The 18,910-nt window shown below is 42.1% G+C and overlaps 2 protein-coding genes across 9 annotated transcripts in view; both read right to left on the bottom strand.

The window, feature by feature from the left end:
- DNASE2B (deoxyribonuclease 2 beta) overlaps positions 1–6,088 on the bottom strand; it is a 32,851-nt gene extending 26,763 nt beyond the window's left edge. For 3 of the 7 annotated variants that reach the window (XM_033066891.2, XM_033066892.2, XM_033066893.2), the window contains exons 1-2: positions 6,001–6,088; positions 736–792 (exon numbers count right to left, since the gene is read on the bottom strand). The gene's annotated coding sequence lies outside the window, so the exon portion shown is untranslated. The remainder of the gene's footprint in view (positions 1–735; positions 793–6,000) is intronic. The other 4 variants (XM_033066894.2, XM_033066895.2, XM_033066896.2 and 1 more) reach the window with 2 other exon arrangements.
- Positions 3–11,630, bottom strand: SAMD13 (sterile alpha motif domain containing 13). Of its 2 annotated transcripts, XR_006163023.1 has the most exons (5): positions 11,541–11,624; positions 10,109–10,189; positions 6,001–6,112; positions 736–1,157; positions 3–563 (listed from the first exon to the last, which is right to left on the bottom strand). XR_006163023.1 is itself a non-coding variant. In XM_033066899.2 (4 exons), exons 2-4 carry the CDS (start codon positions 10,159–10,161, stop codon positions 1,014–1,016), a joined length of 309 nt encoding a protein of 102 aa, XP_032922790.1. In that variant the 5' UTR covers positions 10,162–10,189; positions 11,541–11,630; the 3' UTR covers positions 3–1,013. The 2 variants fall into 2 exon arrangements, 1 of the variants encoding a protein (XP_032922790.1); XM_033066899.2 differs by having other exon boundaries at positions 3–1,157; positions 11,541–11,630.
- Positions 11,631–18,910: the final 7,280 nt, after the last annotated feature.

Here is an 18,910-nt window from a genome sequence, read left to right as displayed (position 1 = left end):
CTGAATCCAAACATAAGCAATGCTTTATTGGGATATAGCAAGCAACCTATCAAATAGGGAACCAGTACAAACAGATTGAACATGACTCTCTTTTAACAGAGATGTATGGTGACAAGACAGTTTCTTTCAGTTCTTAAAACAAGTATTCAAAGTGTTAAGTAAAGCATTAAAAAAAATCAATCATTACAACACCAAAGACAGACAATATTAAAAATGTGCAGAATTTTACTTTTTACAAATTTCTGCATAATGTTAGAAAACAATCATAAATTAAAAAAGGAATAAAATGAAGCTTTTTTGTTTGCAAAGCAACACAAACCTTTAAAAACCAACTATATTTTACATAGGACTACTATTAAAAACAGGTGAAAAGCTGAAAAATTAAAGGACAGCAAAAAATACACAACCCAGTTTCACCTGTTAGCAACACCTTCTGCTATAGAAGGAGTTATGTTAGTTCTATGTACAGCTTTAAACATTGCAGCATACCACAAGTAAACCTTAATAAGGTCAAAATAGGACCCTCTGCAAAAAAGGGTGACTTGGCAAGTGTCAGTCCCATCCTGAAATTAAAAGTAGTAATAATTTTAGTAAGTCTTTAGTGTAAACCAAAACCTACTTTAATTGGTTCCTCTCTCTAAAGATGCATGTAAACTTTGGGGTTGTTTTTGTTTAATTTTTTGGTATCTTAATGAAATCAAGAACATGTCTGGCTCAAAAATGAGAATGACATACCTCCCTTTTGTTCTGGATACAGTGATGTAGCTATCTCAACATGCTCATTGACACTTCCTAAAAGAGAAAATCATTATGTTCTATGTAAAAAATACACAACACCTCCCTCAGTTCAGACTCAGTATATAGTATATTGCCAGCTCTATCCAATAGGATATATATTCTAATTTGGTTTAAACTCTTAATAGATATATTCTCTCTTTACAAAGTTCCAACACATGAAACCAAATTGCTTATTTTTCCTTTGAGGCACAGCATGACCCCAATTAGACAATTAGCTATAAAGAGTTGTTCTTTAGATGTTGTGTCTGTAGAGGTTTTACGTGATATTCATAGATTTTCAGCGCAGGCCCCAGTTTTAATGAAAGTCCAGTCAGTACATCATTTCTTGTCATCAACAGTAATGATTTGCCATCAATCTCCTATAAGAAGAATTAAAGAGTTGATAAAGACAAATATACAAATCTAACAGATGAGAACAGTCATGCAACAAATGGAATACTACTATAGAGGATCAGTGAGAAAAATAGTAGCCTTGATTTTCCTGACACCATGTTCACAGCTGCTAAATTCCGCTTGCTGTCTGCTTTTCAAGTGCTCACCTGTGCTGACTAAGGCAGAAATACTATACAGTCAAGCACAAAATCCAAAGGAGCCTAATTTCAAAATTCCCTCCTTGTAAACCTTTTTCTAATTAATAGGTACAAGTGAAGAATGCCTAATTATCAGCCATTAAGGGAAGGATACTCTTAAGAATGCAGCTTATGAAGTGCATTTCAGAAGAATTACTATTGACAGCAATATGCAAGTTTAAACTAATGAATATCTGCTAATAACTTCAGGTGCCTTCTTTAAAAGGCCAACATTCCCATGCATCCTGTGGGGGAAAAAAAGGAAAAGACTCTTGCAATCAGAAATTTTGGAAGGGCCTAACTGGAGATTGACACTCTGAGGGAACTTCTCTTCCTCTACTTTCAAGGGAAGACAAGAAAAGTAGCAATTTGCCAGCTTAGGTCACAACAATCCCTACACTTTCCTGCTTAAAACACCTCCTGTAAATCACAGTGGGCTTTTTTTTTCCTCTCAGACCATGACTTTCTGACCTGTTTAGGTTAGAAATCCTGTTGGCTTTAGATTTTTTCCCATCTCAAAACCTTGACATATGCTTGAAAATGCCCTCTAAATAATTTTTAAAGTAAAAATGGAAGAGAAAGAATCCATATCTCTCCACTGCCGTCTTTCCCTTCTATAATCTTGGAAATATCAGAGATCCCATTCTTGATTACAATGCAACATGAAAAGAAGACTTCTATTAGAGTTCAGCAGGAATTTGTCAAGACTGATCTCTCTTAAAATTTGATAAAGTTTATAAATACAAAATATATGGACAAACCACAACATAGTCAAAGATCAGATGAAAGTGCCATTTTTAAAAAATATCCCCAAGATGTATACAACTACTAATCCCTCAGGGGACCACAGAGTAACAGTAATTCTAAAAGAAAAAAAGTTTCCAATAACTTTTTACCCAATTATAGCAGGTGCCTCTTTCCAATTACTGTTGAGAATGTTAATGGTTAAAACCAGTTTCTATCCTCTCTTTTCCATTCGTCACAATTCTTTCTGTGGGAATTTTGACACCAGTGAGTGTTTTGCTCATTGCTATGACCGATCTGAAGTTGCCTTTTCTGCTGCTGTTCAACGATGCTATGGAGGAAGAACAGCCTCCAGCTTGGTAGGATCCAAATGGAGTAAATCCAGTACCTGGAATAGGAGAAACTCCAAGAATAGGAAAAAAGCATCTATTCCTTTCCCTTCTTCCACAGGGTTCCCTGTGTTTTCTAGAAATGCTGGTAACTACTAAGACTAAGACGTTTGAGTAGAAAACTGATTCTTTAAACACATCTGTGTAGGAATGAGTGATTACATATTCAGAGTTCGAGCATTTTATATCTTTGTGTGAATTGTAAGCTTTACCTCTTTAACTTCCTTTAAGTTTTCCACATTAACCTGCTTCTGCAGAATTGTCGCACTCTTTTTTTTGCACTAGGTAAGATTTTGTATGGTCTGGTCACTTCTCTGATTTCTTCTCTGCTACTCCTCTATTTTCTGGATTTTTTTCAGGATGCAATTTCAATGCTAGCTCTCAGTACATCTTTTTAATGTTATCTGCAGAGAGACTTCTCTGCACAACTCAAGCTAACAGTAATTCCCCACTGTGCCAGGATGACTTCAACACCAGTATCACATTGTCTTCAACAAATAACCAGGGGACTGGTTAAGCTTCAAGTCCTCCCACCACCCCTTCTGCTCTAAGTGACTGAGAAGGGCAAAGTTTCACAGCAAGCCAACACAAGAGCACAGCAGCCAGCACACTCATGTGCTCCTCCATACCATGGCTCTGCCAGAAAGCAGCAGTGGGCACCAGCTGACGTCAAATCCCAGTTTCCCTTCTGGTAAGGCATTTCAGTGAGGCCATCAAACCAGCACTGTGTTACCTGGGCAGATTTGGCCACCACAACATAATGGTCAAGAAGCCACATGGGCTACAACAAAGGTCAGAGCATGAGCACATCTTGAGACCTTGTGAACAGCTTCAGCCTTGGAGTGAGCCACAGTCCCCCGTGCTTCCAGGGGTCCTACAGAAAGCTCAGCCACAAATTTGCAGGTTGTATTTCTCTGAAGGTGTTCACACCCTCATCCTGCAACTGCTATTCCTCCCTCTTCAGGTATCCTGTGTCCCCGGCTTCTTAGCTTGTCTGATTTGCTTGCTGTTGTTACGGATTATTGTTATTAGGCAACATCCTTCAGTTGAATCTGTTTTCATCAGTGAGCTCTTTTGATCTACTGACATCAGTGGAATTCCAAGAAGGAATAACAGATAATCATCATACAAGCATCAATTCTTACCAGCACTTACAACAGAGTTTTAATAAAACATTCTGCAGCCCTTAAAACGTCTTCTAATTTTCCTTAACATATTGTAAGAAAAATTCAGGTTTTAAAGATTTTTTTTGAGCCACTTGTTTTAGGTGAGTCCAGATGTATTCAGGTTCATCAAAAGAAACTGTGGACTCAGTTACTGCTGTGTTGAAGCTCAGTGTAATAATAGATGCCACGATTACACTCTGGGCTAAGGATATTTTGTAAAGAAACCATTGTGCTATCCCTACTGAAGCAGTTCAGTGGAAAACAATTTCCCAGTGTTGTAGGTGTAACTGAATACTTTCCTTTACTGCTTACAATCTCATTCCTCTTCTAGTACATATTCAGGTCAGTAGATCAACTGAAACTAGGTTTCTGGGGCCTAGGAAACTGCAAACGACAGAGGAAAATAGAAATGGCCAGAACTGCAGCTGCATGCCTGGTGCTCTACAGATAGAGAATGGCTAAGGATTCAAAATGAACCTGTCTGCACTGCCATACCTGGGAGATCCTGACAAAAAATACTGTAAGAATACAGTTAAAGTTAGTGGTAGCAAATAGTGTAGAAGAAACTGAACAGCACCGCTGATAAGAAGTTAGGGACAGGATTGTTTATGGGGCTGTTCCTGGTGCAGAAAGGAAATAGGCTGGCAAATCTGGCATGTAGAACCAGGCACTTGCTGCTCCTCATGCTGCTAATGGAAAGAAGGGAGAAGGAAGTGGCAGTGACTTCTGCTGTGATTATTCATCCCTCAGCTCCTGGCCATATCCTGGTGGCAGCTGTCAGCTTCTCTCTCCAAGGTTTTGGCATAAGGTGGAATCACAGCCACATTTTTGCACATGGCTGTCCTAGCAGAGTCCTCAGTTACCTTACTGAAACCACTTATCCTTGTTGCAGAATACTAACAAAACCTTTATACTCCTATGCTTTTTATAAGGCTGTTGCAAACTGATTTCCCATAACTCATAAATTAGCCTCACCTTTCTGCTGCAAGGTCAGTAGTAATTACTGAAGTATTTTTGACAAGCCAGCTGTGGGGCAAAGAGGTTAAGATATTCGATGGAAGTCAGAGATATCTGTCAGTACAAGGAAGACTCCCAGAAGCCACAATTAATTTGCCTATGTAGCTTTTTAAAGCCACTTTTCCAGAGCTGTTGTGACATGGATGCTGGTATTAAGGAATGGCCACACTCAAACCTTTTCCTTTTCGGCTTGTTCACTCATTTTCAAATTCTGAAAATTGAGTAGCAGCTGCAGAAAGAACCCCTCTCTGTAACCTTCCAGAGAATCATCCAACAGCAGGCTTTTCACCCTCAAGAACAAAGAACTAAATTTAGATACTTTGTTATATGCATCAGTTACAGTCAGAGGGGATTTCACAGACATGATGCTGAAGGTCAGCAACATTAACCTGACCAACCGTGATGTTATTTCATGTGCAATGTACAATCTCCCTGCAAAGCTGCCAATAACTTGCACCAGTTCAGCACCTTGGAAAGTCGAGCCATCTATTTTGATAACTAACTACAAATGTGGGTGACTAATTTCCTGATCAGCCTACAGACTTATCAGGGGAGGTGCTGAACTGCCAATGTGATGTAAGTTACTTCTCTATGAAGAGGTGGGCTATAGGCCAAGTAAGCTTCCAAATTCTGCCCCACTAACAGATCTTTACCAGCTGCTGGCAGGTGAGTTACAATGGGCCACTGACTGTTAAGCCCCTTGCTGATCTAATCCACCAAAATAAGCCTTCCATTAATATCAGCAGTTACAAGGCCCAGAAACAAAGACACAACCTTTTTCTCAGACTGAGTCTTACAAATGCATTGCTCCTCTGCCAACTTAGTGCCAACTTGTCCTTTCCATATTCACTTGTACTGCCAAGTTCAATGCAACACAGCAGCTCCTTTTTCACCCTATGCCTTCAAACTCACATTGTTGCTTAGAAGCCCCAAGTTTTATAAATACTCATGAGTGTAATTACACTATACACTAAGAAAGAAGGGAATGCACATTTCAAATTCACATTTTAAATAACAAGACCGTGAAATTGAGTGGGTTGTATAGGGAGAATGAGTTCAAGCCAGAAAATTTGTTTCGATTTCTCACCTTTCTGAATCCTATCTTAAACAAACTCCAACTCATTATCCACAGCTTGCAGAACAATATCATCACTCAGAGATCACAGTCCCATGCATGCATTGTCACCCAATAACAGACTAAAATCTCACCATTAAAGTGGGATTTTTGTCTCCCATTTTACAGTATATAACCAGGCCCACAGCAAAAATGTGCAATGTGAACTGGCGGCAGTCAAAAGGTGTTTGCTACAGATTTACCTGTTCCTGAAAAGCATTGGCTTGTTCTTCAAATCCAGCTGTTCTGAAATAATTCACAACATCGGTAACAGCCCAGTCAGCAGGATCCACAGGTCTCCCATTCTCTACTGAACTGCAAAGTGCAAATGCAGACAAGTAATCACTAAAGGTGTGCAGAACATCTGTTGCTCCTTTGTGCATGCCTCATATACATCCCCTCCTTCCCTGTTTCTCCAGGAAAAGTGTTCTTTGATACATCTCCCCCACCCCAACACAGAACAGTCACTCCTGTTCTTTTACATTCCAAAGACCTGATGCTGGGGAAAGCTGAGACACTTTTCAGAAAAGAAGAAAGCACATGAATTTTCACATCAACCAAAGCTAAGTAGTTAGAGTCTTCCTACAAGTGTGCTGTCTTTGCTGCTGGAGAATGAAAACTGAAGCAACTGGGGTACCAAATTCCTGCCTTTCAAACCTGCAGTTTGCTTTCAGCTACCAAGTAGTTAAAGAATTATATGCGGATTATTTTTTACACAGATGAGACTGTTCTTATAACATGGGTAGAAATTACTGGTAGCCATTCTTACCTTGCAATACAACAACAAATAAATTACAAACAAAGAGAACTCCTCATACGAAACAAAAAAGAGGCACCAAATGATTGCACTAATTCTCAATACAGAAAATTTCCCAAAACTGTTATCAGACTCATCTTTGGACAAATCTATGGACTTTTTAAATAGCTGTGCATCTGAGAAAGCATCTGTTAAACACAATCACAATTAATTCCTTCTGTGATTAACCTCAGGCAATTGGTTTCCACAGTAGCAAAACCAAAAAAACATTTATATTACTATCCTTATCCTGAATTTCTTTTCCTCAAACTGTAATCACCCTATCACAAAGATAATCTTGGTGTATCTGAAAATTTTCAGTTAAAAAAAGATACATAGTGAGCTTGACTGCCTTTTCTGCTGCAATTTATGAGGATGAAGGGCAAGATACCAAAGAGCTTCTTTAACATGTTTCTTCAATCAGAAGTCCTGAAATTCATGCCAAATATTTTCCATCGTTATACTTGCTTAACCATTATGCTAATGAAGCAATATTGAAAATGTACAGATCAGGACAGGTGTCAGAATTCTGACCATTTTCTGGTCAAAAGCTTAGAGGCAGGACTTAGATTTCAACAGCACCAGCTGGAAAAGAAACACAGATTATATTCACCTGACAATATTTTTGTTCTGTCCTTCAATTTTTTTCTTTTCCAACTGTCACCACCTCTGCCTTGCCTGGACTTGTATGTTTTTCAGCAAAGTAACTGAGCAAATATATTTTTCAAAGCAGCAAAATAGAATCTATACATAGTATCCCCCATTGCTGTTTCTACAACATTCTTATTTCTACAACTATCTGAGTCCTGGGAAGGAGGACTCATGAAAACAATATTTTTGCATCTCCCAAAACTCTTGAAATGTGTCTGCCAATATGGCAACAAAATCTGGCCACAGGGATCATCCACAACCTGTGTTACACTGGCCTTCTAAAAGCAGTTTCTTTCATTATCACAGATCTCCAAGCAATAAGAAATGGAGTTTCTTTCTTTTGTTCATCACATAATGATTTTCTTCATGAATTGCTTCACTGATTGTGATTACTTAGAAAGCAACACTCAGCAAAACTGAAAATGAGACTTTCTGGCCTTACCAGAGCTGCACTTTTTTCCTGTGTATTTTTTTTAAATCAAAGAATGCCTTTCAACCAAGATTTTTTGGTGCTGAGCACATTCTGAGGTTTAAGAAGTAAAATGTGAAAACTGCCACACAAAATCTACATGTATTTATAAAAGCAGCATTTGAGGAATTATATTTAAATCTTTGCATTTTCCTTAAGACACAGACTGTCACTTTCAATTACTCATTTTCTGCTAAAAAATAAATAAACAAAATGCCAACCACTCAGTTAAAAAAAAACCCAAACTGAATTTAACCCTTTCTAAGCAGCAAATAAAAGGTTCAGTTTGTAAAAATATCACCTATCTGAATTTTCTTACTTCTCCAAACCCTTTAATTTTAAATTATTTATGGCCCAAACCCCTCCTTTCCACAATTTTTTATCTCAGCCCAGGTGCTTTAATTTTTCTTGTAGCTCTGCTTTCATCACTAGGGAACTACAGCTTGGTCCAGGTCCAGCCCCATCCAGGGCTCAACTGCAACAACTTCAGGGGTTCTATCTCACTCATTAATTAATCACAGGAAATAATTGCAAATTCCTGCCTCAAGGAATAGCATCATGCTGGACCTCAAGTGGAGTCAATTTCCACAGCTACAGCTGCAGAAGACTGGAAGGCACGTGGCAGACTACTGGAGGCTGTCTGGATTTTAACCCATCTACCCACACAGATGCTCATTTGGCTTGTAGACTTCGTTAGTCTCCTCACACTGCTGCTGACATGGCTCTATTCTTCAGTCAATAAAAGGGAATATATAACATCCACGGCTTAGCCATACACTGGCTTGTGCCTGACATCCTGGATGCTTCAAAATCTTACAGGGACCGGCATTTTAGGCTTTGAAACGAAGTACTACATGCACTGACAACGAATAAGAATTAGGTATGTCTGTTTTTCACTACTGTCCCGTGCCTTTATTGCCATCATGTGGCAGAAGCAGCAAGGTCTGAAAGGATATAGCCGAGAACAGATTTTATCCAAGCTATTTATAAACACTTCAAGAAAGTGTCAAATACTTCCTTTGTAGATATGCCCACATACATACTACATACATTCACCTAGAAACCACAGCCCCAGAGTTTTAACACAATGTCCATCCACTCTAAAAAGCCACCTTAGCAATCAGTAGTTGAGTCTTCATCACCCAAGCCTCTGGGAAAATGATCAAACATAAACAGTCCCTGCTTTGACTGCCTCCTTTCTCCTCCCATCCCAAAGGGCTCATTGTAGAAACCAGACAGTCAAAGGGAAGGTGGTTTCTGAGGGACACACAATAATTATTCATAGTCACTGAATGGGAAAATGCTCTTTATGTTGGTGTGGTGTAGCCAGTGTTACAAGTGAAGAGGGAGAATTCTGACTTTAATGGCTGCCATCAGATCTTTTGATGCTTTTCATATTCAGGTGTTTTATCAGTAGCCTGAAGTGACCATTATTATTTACCTTACTCTAGTGCCTGGTAGCCTACACATTGTCATGTTTTCTTGGATGGTTTATGTAAAAGAGATCTGAAAGAGAATAATGAGGTGCAGCTGCACAAAGTGTTGCAGTTTGATAGAACAGACTAAGAGCTTACTCTACTACTTTTCCTTATGGTCTTTTTCTCCCTTTAATATATATACATATGTGTATATCTCACTCACCACGGCTTATGTAACCCTAAAAGAGGCAAGGCCAGGTTTTTCCACACAGAACTTCACTTCTCAGATCATAACGTCATTCGGAATTGCTAGTCCTAATAAAAGAATTTCTCACCTGAAGTAAATGCTTACAAAAAAGTTCCTATGCCTTAGCCTGTAGCCCACCACACAAAACAAAGCTGCAGAGCAGTACACACCATGTCTCTGCCTTATTTCCACTCTAGGTCTGAAATAAAACTCCAGCAACTTCAGGCTTCTTCAACGAACAGCTTAAAGTATCTGTTTCAGAAGGGAACTGACACCTAAGTGATATGCTGCTACTACTTCTCAGCCCTAGACAGGTGGGCTGTCAGCAGAGACAGGCACAGAGAGGTAATTTCCACACACAGGACGCTTCCCTCGTTAGGCAGCGGTTCAGCAAAAGCCACTAAGAGACAGGTGAACAGAGGCACAATATTGGCTACAGCGCTACCACTTGCTTTAGTCTCTGGTTGAGAGGAAAAGAAAAAACATACCCCTAACTTAAGTTACTAGCTTCTACATCTCTTCATTGCTATACCATCTTACCATGTAACACTTAAATCAGCTCAGTGCCCTGGACTCCTCTACTTCAAAGCTGAAATACAATAGAAGTAATTAAGAACAGGGAGGGTTTGAAATGAGCAAAGATAGAGACGGCCACTACTGCCAACCACATTAATTCAAAGGAAAACTACATTCAAAATCCATGTGCTGTTTATGTAAAAGGAACACTTACTTTTTGACATCCAGAGAGCCATTTTCCTTGTTTTCCATGTCAACAGTTAGCATGGGGAGGATAGAAGTTTTACTTCAGCAACTGATCAACAGGGAGGGAAAAAAAAGGCTGTGTTTAATTACTGGTAGTATGACCAGAGCATCGTAATGTAACAGAAACAAGCATTCTACAGGGACACACGCATGTTTCCACTTGGAAGCAACAGTGGTGTCAAAGACTGATTTCCTTGGAAGCCTGGCAAAGCTGATAGTAGCTAACAAACGATTAAAAAATGTCGACCTGTGCTTCAAATAATTCTTGCCTGAAAATCAAGGAAGGGAATATTGCGTTTAATCCTTTTCAAAAGTGTTAAAGTTCTAATCAAACTGTATGTATTCAAATAGGTGGAGATTGACCTGCAATATATAGCTGTGTATCAAAAGAGTTTAATAGGCCTTCAGTCATCCTGTTATACAGAGGATCCAAACAGATGGAAGATCTTCAGAAAGGTTTGGATTTCCATAGCCTTGTTTTACAAATGTGGACTTGGATACAGATGAGCATGTCACTTATGCCCATTACACACATAAAGCTGGTATAATTGAGCCCCAAACTCCTGAGGCCTAAATCAGTATGTTATCCGTAACACCCCTCTTGCTGCACTAGAGCACCTTCTTCTATAGGTATGCTACACTGAACTCCAAAGAGGAAAGGAGCACATGAAGGACACAGGAGTAAATCCAGTTCATTTCCTTCCTTGCAGCACGCTGGAGTACTTGCACCATATAGCTTTTTCCATCACTCCACGGAACATGCAGAAATAACCCAAGCCTTTCCTTTCTGCTCTCAAGCAAGCCATTTCTATTTCAGAGAGCACCAGAGAACGGACCAAGGACTCAGGATGTTCTTGCTGTAGCATTAATGGATGCCAGTGAAATGTCTCAAAGCTCTGGGAAGTACAGAATAGGGAAATCATGCTCTTCAGCTAAAACTTTCCAAAAATAGAAAATAGCAATTAATACTGCTGGGAGGGGGGGAAATAAAGAAGAAGACCCTTTATTATACATGTAGAAGCATGTAAAGCATCAAGAAAACAGTAACAAACTAATCGAAAATATGCTTCTTCCTGCACCGCTGACCAAACAACTGCACGCATTCCCTGAAATCACTTCTCGGTTCACCTGAGGTGACTGCAGACGACACCCGCACCAGCCTACCTGCGGAACGCCCCGCGCCGCGGCCGCGCACGGCCCGGAGCCGCCGGGCTCGGGGCGGGCACCTCCCGCGGAGCCCACGGGCCCGGCCGGCGGGGGCTGCCGGGGCTCCGCTCCCCGCGGCCGCGCCGGGGCTGGGACACGCGTTCAGCATCGCACGGGCACCCCCGAGCCCGCTCGCAGTGCACCACATTGTCAGTTCTGACTGGGGGCGGGGGTAGCAAGGCAGAAAAACCTACCTACGAGCAACTAAACCAGCGCATGGCTACCGGCTGCTGCGGAGCGGCGGAGCCCGCGGCCCCCGCCCCCCGGCGGCAGCGGGCGCTCCGCGGCGGCTCCGAGTGACACCGGGAGCGGCCCCGCCCGGCCCCGTGACGCGCCCGCCACACACGGCCCGCCCGCGTCATGGCCGCCGCGTTAAAGGCGCCGCGCCGCGGGACCCCCGCCGCACCCCGGCCCCGCCCGGCCCGGGGGGCGCCCGGCGCGGCCGTCGGGCTGGGCACGGAGCGGCGCCTCCGCCCAGCGGCTTTCCCCAGCAGCGCTTACCTGCTGGGCAGCCGGGCAGCGCCGGGGCCGCTATGGGCGGCGGGGAGCGGACCTGCCGCGGCACACGGCCGGAGAGCAGCACTCGGGCTCGGTTCATCACTTGAGGTTCTTGGGGCCTCCTTGTGGACATTTCTGCTGCTCCTAACAAGCGCGGTGTGGCAGGTAACGGAAAGGTAACACATCCCTAGTTGTTGAAGGGCGCAGTACCAAGCCGAGAAAATTTTATAGAAGGGAGGAAGTAGGAACCGCCAGATGTTGGAAAATTGATAGTTACAAAAATTCATTCCTAGAATGAGTTCGTCAACACGTAGGCGAGTAGCAGTCACTTGGCTTTCTGTGGAACTCGTGCAACTGCAGGCTCGGGGTGATGGGAAAGAGGAGTGACCGAGGACAGCAGAGCCGAGTCACCCTCACGGTCCCACCGCCCGCAGAAGAGAGGACATGGAGGCACTGAGTCTGCAGAGCGTGCTTGTCTAAGCTCCAGACTTCATTTCACAAGGAGACCATACCCACGGGATTGACTATACAGAAAGAGTCAACTCAAAGAGCTTACAAATTACTAAGTGTCCCACTGGCAGTAAAATCTCACCCACAGAGTTTAAACAAAAGTTGTCAAGTTTTTCTGGCAACAGCCTTTTTTAAAAAATATATTTTTACACTATTTTTTCAATCTCTTCAGTATTTCCTTGATTGCTGATGTTTTCTAATGCCATGTAAGCATTACCTACATGCACTGTCAGTGCAAGGGAAATCAAGCAAGTCAAAACACCCTGCATTCCCCCCACACAGGCTTTGCATTTAGGGCTGTATCCCAGCCACTACTGAGATGCTGTGACCTTTTTATTATCCTTAACAGGCCGGGTTACTTCAAATTTGTAGGATGGTTTACTTGAAAAATTTCCTCCTCAGTCAAACCACTCAAGTTACACTCCTGCTGTTTGCTGCAAGGCAAGGGGACATTACAAATTACCTGGGGATTTGCACAGAACCTACTGCCGTGATTTCCACAGGGCTCTGACACAAGTGCCCAGCTGGCATGGACAGACAGAGGCTGCTTGGCCACCAGAGTGGGCACATGGGGCTGTCCCAGGAACTCTGCATCCATTTCACTCCCAGGCAAAGTTTAATGCAGCCTGGCTGCATGGAGATCCAGGTCACCTAACTGCTAACTGGACACAGTTACAAGCACTAAAATCACCAGAAAAGTGGACTTTTGGGCAAAGGACTGTAGACACGACCTCCCAAACCACTTCATTTTGTCTTGCTTATGTGCTGTCAGATAAATAACCAGAGCTTGCAGGAGCTTTGCAAGTAGTGGCACTCGAGTATCAACAGAGAACAGAGGCCAGTAACAGTCCTCACTGCTTTGGGATTTAAATAAATGCAGATAAACAAAATAAATAGAGCATTAAGTGTACTATGCATTCTTTACTTCCCATCCCAAAGTGTACTGTAAAATCTGGCATATTTGTGTTGGACAAGTGAGCCAAGCAAGGCAATTCTTCTCTATCTCTAAAGAAATAAACATTCTAAATGAAGCCATAATGAGTTTTCTGCATCAGCTGGTTTCTAACTTTGGTAATGAACTGACATTTGAGGATACAAATATAAATGAGCTATTTTACTCACACTCTCCCTTTCATCATGTTCTTCAGTTAATCCTTTGAGTATTCAAAGTTAGGCTCACACAGTGCATGCATTCCTTCTAGAGGACTTTGAACAGCAAAGAGGAATTTTAAGAAAATGGGTTGTGGAAAAATTCAGTGTGGAATATGATCTGTGGTTTGTATTTTCATTCTTTGGGGTAAGGTAATTTAATTATAATGAAATTATGTCTGGAGGGAGATAAAACAGAAAAGTGAATTAGCCTTTTGTTTGACTATTTGCATCCCAGTTCTGGCCAAGAAAGAAAGTTTCCCAGCCCTGCAGGGAACTAAGTGAGACCAGGGTTGGTAGATCCATGCCGAGGGGTTTGTCCTGTGTGTGTCTGAAATTCTGCTGTCGCATGAGGGCAAACACAGAAAGGTCAGTGCAGGTATTGGACACCATGGACCCTTTTTTCTGGGTATTGGAAAATGCCAGTTTCCTACTGCAAAGCTGTCCTTTTGTTTTGTCCCTGGCAATAGAAGAGTAGAAGACAAAATGCACAGTGCATGTGGCAAAGGAGAGCGTAGCACTCTGTTAGCTGTGAAGGGGGCACTGAATTTCAGCTCCCCAGAGCTAAATAAAGGCCTTTGAACTTTCCTTATTCCAATGCCCTGGGTAAAAAACATGGTTAAACACATGCTTTGGGGAAGCTGAGTGAGGAAATAACACAGGACCTGTGTGGTTTCACACTGAGGGAAGCCCCTCTCAATAAGGTGGCATTATGCGGAGTAGAATGGATCTAGCCCTGTATAAAACACGCATTTCTTTGCCAAAGACGACCGAACGTTTCGGAGCCCTCGGGAAAGCCCTGTGCCCTCAGCAGCAGGCGCCATGCAGGCCGCGAGCCGCCCGGCGCCGCGGGGGCTGCTGGGAGTTGTAGTTCCGCGGGGCCGCCCCGGGCGCGCCCTCCCCTCACGGCCGAGAGCCGCCGGTGCCTCAGCCGCAGCGTGGAACAAACGCTGGAAGGCGCTTGCTTCTCCTCTGGGTTTTCAGCGACACATTTCGGGGCTGGCCGCGATCGTTTGTGATTCCTGCTGCTCACTGTGAGGACGAAAGTAAAACGGAGAGATTTCATCCAGATGTGGCTGGCGGCCAAAAAAAATCATCAATTCTTGTAATGCACAGCACTGGCAGCCCGGGAATGCAATGGGGACACAGGCTATTTCTAAGCAACTTTTGTCAGGAGTGTAAAAGCGACGTGGGTGTAAGACGCCAGGTTGCCCAGCAAACTGAATTAATGTATAGCTATGTCCAGTCAACTAACTAACATACCAACAACAGCCTGAAAATCCCTTGTGCATCATTTCCTTCTTAGCAATACCAGAGTGGAGAGGGACGGTGCAGACCATGGGTTTGAGCTCCTGGCGTCACAGCCAAGCCCTCACACACGCCATTCACACCCAGCGCTGGCCGGGGGCCCACGAGCGATCTCACCCCACTCTGCCCGGCAGAAAGGCTCTGTCCGGCTCCTCTTTGCTGGGGATGAAGAAATTTTAATCTACAACTTGAAAAATAGATAAACAGTTAATACCTGTTTCTTCATGTAGTAATATTCTTTAGTTTAATATTGTTCAATGTAATATTTGACTTCTCTGTTTATCTGGTATTCACATTCTTATATATAGACTTAGCTTACTGAATGACCACAGCCCTTTTATGGTCTGCATTTTCTCATCTTGCTCCCCTTTCTCCTTTCTGTATATTCACCTTCCAGTAGAGGACATTTGGAGCTGCACCCTGGGCTGCAGTAGGGTCTCAGCACCTTCTCCCTTTCCAGTCTGCTCTGAACGGCCCCTTACTCCACACTAGACTTATCACACCTAGATGGTACTGATGATTTGAGACATCCTCAGACTGATAAGTAACTAAGGGTCTTTTCCACAGTTCCTGCCAACTACTGTCTACCCAGAAAGAGGAAAAATCTCTGTTACTGATTCAGTTGCACCTTTCCAGCACTTTACTCTCAGAAAATTGTCTTTCCTCACTTAAGATGTTTTCCACCCCTGTCCATATAGTCTTTTTTGTTTGCTTGAATGGAATTTTGCCACTTACCTTTCTCCATTGTATCAATAGCTTAAACACTTGTTATCCTGCTCTCTCTTCCCTACTTCAGCACTCCACAGAGGAATGAGAGACAACGTCCAGCCCACAGAGTCTAGCAATGAAGTGCCTCTCTTCAATTCCTGTCTTGGCCAGGAAAGTCCTTCAAAAGCCATGCTGTGTCTTCTTCACAATCTCCTTGTGACCTGCCAGGGTGTTCTGCATGGCTAGATATTGTCATGTTGCTCTGAAGTTCTGCATAAAGCTAGACAAAAGCCTAAAGATCGCAGTGATGTTAAGCAAGCAAGGAGGGAAAGGGGCGCAGAAAACCTGTGGCCAGAATGCAGACTTGGTACCAGCCTGGCATTCATTTTTGAGGCAGTTATGTTACAGTGTGTGTTAAACACAAAATCAGAGCACAGCACAGTCGGCCTCAATTTACCTTTCATACAGTTCCCTGGGTAACTCCTACAAGGTAAAGAACAGGCTCTGTAGATGTGCAAAACCTTTTGGGAAAGCTCTGGCAGTCAGGCTGAGAGCTCTGCAGGTGCCCAGAGCTGGATCAGTGACAGCTCCTGGCTGCCAGTCTGAGGGGAAGAGCACTGCTCAGACTCACTGACCAGGCAAAAAGGGGCAAAGATCTCACTTTTGTCCTGGTGGGGAGGCCCTGAAAACGTTGCTGTAGTATTCTACGGTACTTTTGAGACAATATACAATACTCAACCATTTTTTCACAATCATGTGAATCTCCAATAAGATGACTACAGTTGTACCCTCTCCATACCAGCCTACAAATGAACATGTGCGGCAGCTGACTACAATGCAAGGCCAGTGATACATTTCTGCTTTTGCTTCCTCTTTTTTCTAAGACTGAATTGCTTAAATACATCTTCCTGCACGTGAATTATATCCACTTCACTGAGAATTTCCTGCCCTACTTCTTTTGTTGTGCAACTCCTTATTGTGGTAGTTGCTCATATTTAATAAAGCTTCTGTCTAGACTTAAACCTTTGTTATTTTAAAGTTTATACTTCATATTAAAAAAACCATTCTATAAAACACAGCTCATTGTGACCATACTAGCAGTAATACCTGCCACATATTTGCCCAGCTTGTAATAATGTAGCAAGAAGCTTATAAAAAGTATTCATATGAAATACCAACAGAATCCAGCCTGATAAAAACATTTTATATAAACATGGCTCAGACATCTCAGTGAAATAGCTACAACCTCTCTGAGAAATCTAAAATGTAGCACTTTGTTGTAGGAAGTGAAGCAAATGAAAAACCACAACATGGCGATGCACTCAGAAAAACAGTTACAGACAGAAATGTGTCAACAAAACACAAGCAGAAATCTCAACTGTATTTCAAACAGTACATTGAAAAATTAGTGCTAGGTTTTTTTTCCCCTACCTTGCTGGGAACCTTTTCTCCCAGGAGTGAAGAACCTGACTGTCAGAAATATCCATATTTTTAGGATTTGTAAAGCAACCATATCTCAGTAAATAGTGGCATCTTCTCTCCATGTTGTTATTTTGGTGTAACTGCCAGAAGTGATGCCAGGTGTGGAAGACCCGAGTCTGGCATTTCATTCTTTGCTCAGCCTTGGAGGATGTTGCTTCTCAGCCCTCTGAAAGCACCCCAGACCCAGAGAAAGGCATTTTCTGCAGCTCTGCTACTGGTTGGGGGGACTTACGGGTGCTCTGTCTGCTCTTAGGCACTGAACTGTGAGCAGACCAGAAGAAATGACACACCTATGATTTGTGTATCAATATGCAGCTCAAAGCATGCACACATTGTTTTGGTGGACAGTGGTTGCAAAGCAGACTGCGAGAAAGGAACTGCTGTTACAAGGGGCAAATGTTCCAGACACACATTGGATGACCCTGTTTCCCCTCCACTCTCTCCTTTGATATAAACCAAACCCAGATGCATCTGAACAAGAGCAGACAGGACATTCAACAGCTCTGCATTAAGGTTATAACAGTTAAACTGGTCATTTAAAAACTTACTCAGCTCTCAAATTGGTTGATGAGGCTCTGCTCACGGGTGCTCTCAAGAGCACATTTGCTGTAACTTGTTCTCCAACTGCTCTGGTGATCACATAATTCAGAAAAACATGAACAGTTGTTATTTTGCCTGTAAACATAATTAATAGAGACATATCTAAATTTGATTACTGTCCAACTCAAAATTTTATATCCACTCTACTATAAATACTATTTGCTTAACAAATCAGCTTAGGAATACTTTTCAATTTTTACTGGTGGCAATCTTTGGTTAAAAACAGTGTATTTCTGAAATTTCAATTGCACATAAAACAGAAATGTGATTGTGGGCTATTAGTACAGACACCCCCCTCTGGTTTTAGCTTCAAATGAAAACAGGAACTATCAATCAGGGATTTTTTAGTGAAATTTTCATATAGTCCATGCAATAATACATATTATGAAAAAATGTTTTCGTTCAAATTAGTGTCAAAATCTCCTTTTTTTGCTCATGCTGATATGAAAACCAGTAAAAAACCACTCCAACTATTAACTCTAAAAGGATTTAAAGTTAAAATCTACTAATATACAAAGAACAAATACATATGGTTGGTATTGCATGAACTATTACCTGACATATTATGTGACTGGTACAATCTAAATTTTTCATTCCCTACTGCTCTTAAATATTTTCCAAGTCTCTTGTTCTTACTGTGCTCTGCAGCTGACATTTCTTACACAGCATTCCACACCATGTAAATGTGACATCTACTGGCAAATAAATGTAACTAGAGCAGTTGGTTATGGAGAGCTCCTGAAGGTGCAATCATAGAGTACTTTGGATTGGAAGGGACCTTGAAGATCATCTACTTTCATTATTTTAGTTGACAGGATTTTTCAGTAACCTGAAACACTAAAAAAAAGTTCAAGAAAAGTCAGAGTTGACTTATTAGTTAATAAGTACTAGCAGAATTAAGACCAGTTTAGTAACTTCAGACATAATACTAGGTATGCCCTAAGGCACAGGTTTGTGCTGTACAAATCCCAAGTGAAAAAGCATTTGTGCTGGTATTTCAAGTTTCCTTGAGGAGCTTTAAAAAAGACCAAATTAAGTTTGTGAGACTTATTTATTTTTCTCCCAGCATTTCCTCCAACACTTCTCTTGGCAGGAAACATCCCTTGCAGCAAACTCTGTTCTGCTCTGAAATTCCTTTCCAGAATTCATGAGCTATAGGTGCTGTGGCCTTGGAGGTGGCTCGCTGGAAGGGATGTCCTCCTGGAGCCAAGGCCCTGGGTTATGTCCTAAGCACGGAGCAGATACTTCAGTGGAAGTAGAACCACTCTGGAGATGAATTATTCATGTGTTTGCACTAACAAATTGTATC

This window comes from Catharus ustulatus, chromosome 9, assembly GCF_009819885.2.
Source record: "Catharus ustulatus isolate bCatUst1 chromosome 9, bCatUst1.pri.v2, whole genome shotgun sequence".
NCBI lineage: Eukaryota > Metazoa > Chordata > Aves > Passeriformes > Turdidae > Catharus > Catharus ustulatus.
The sequence above is the reverse complement of the archived record's forward strand: the minus strand, read 5'-3'. Positions and strand labels throughout refer to the sequence as shown.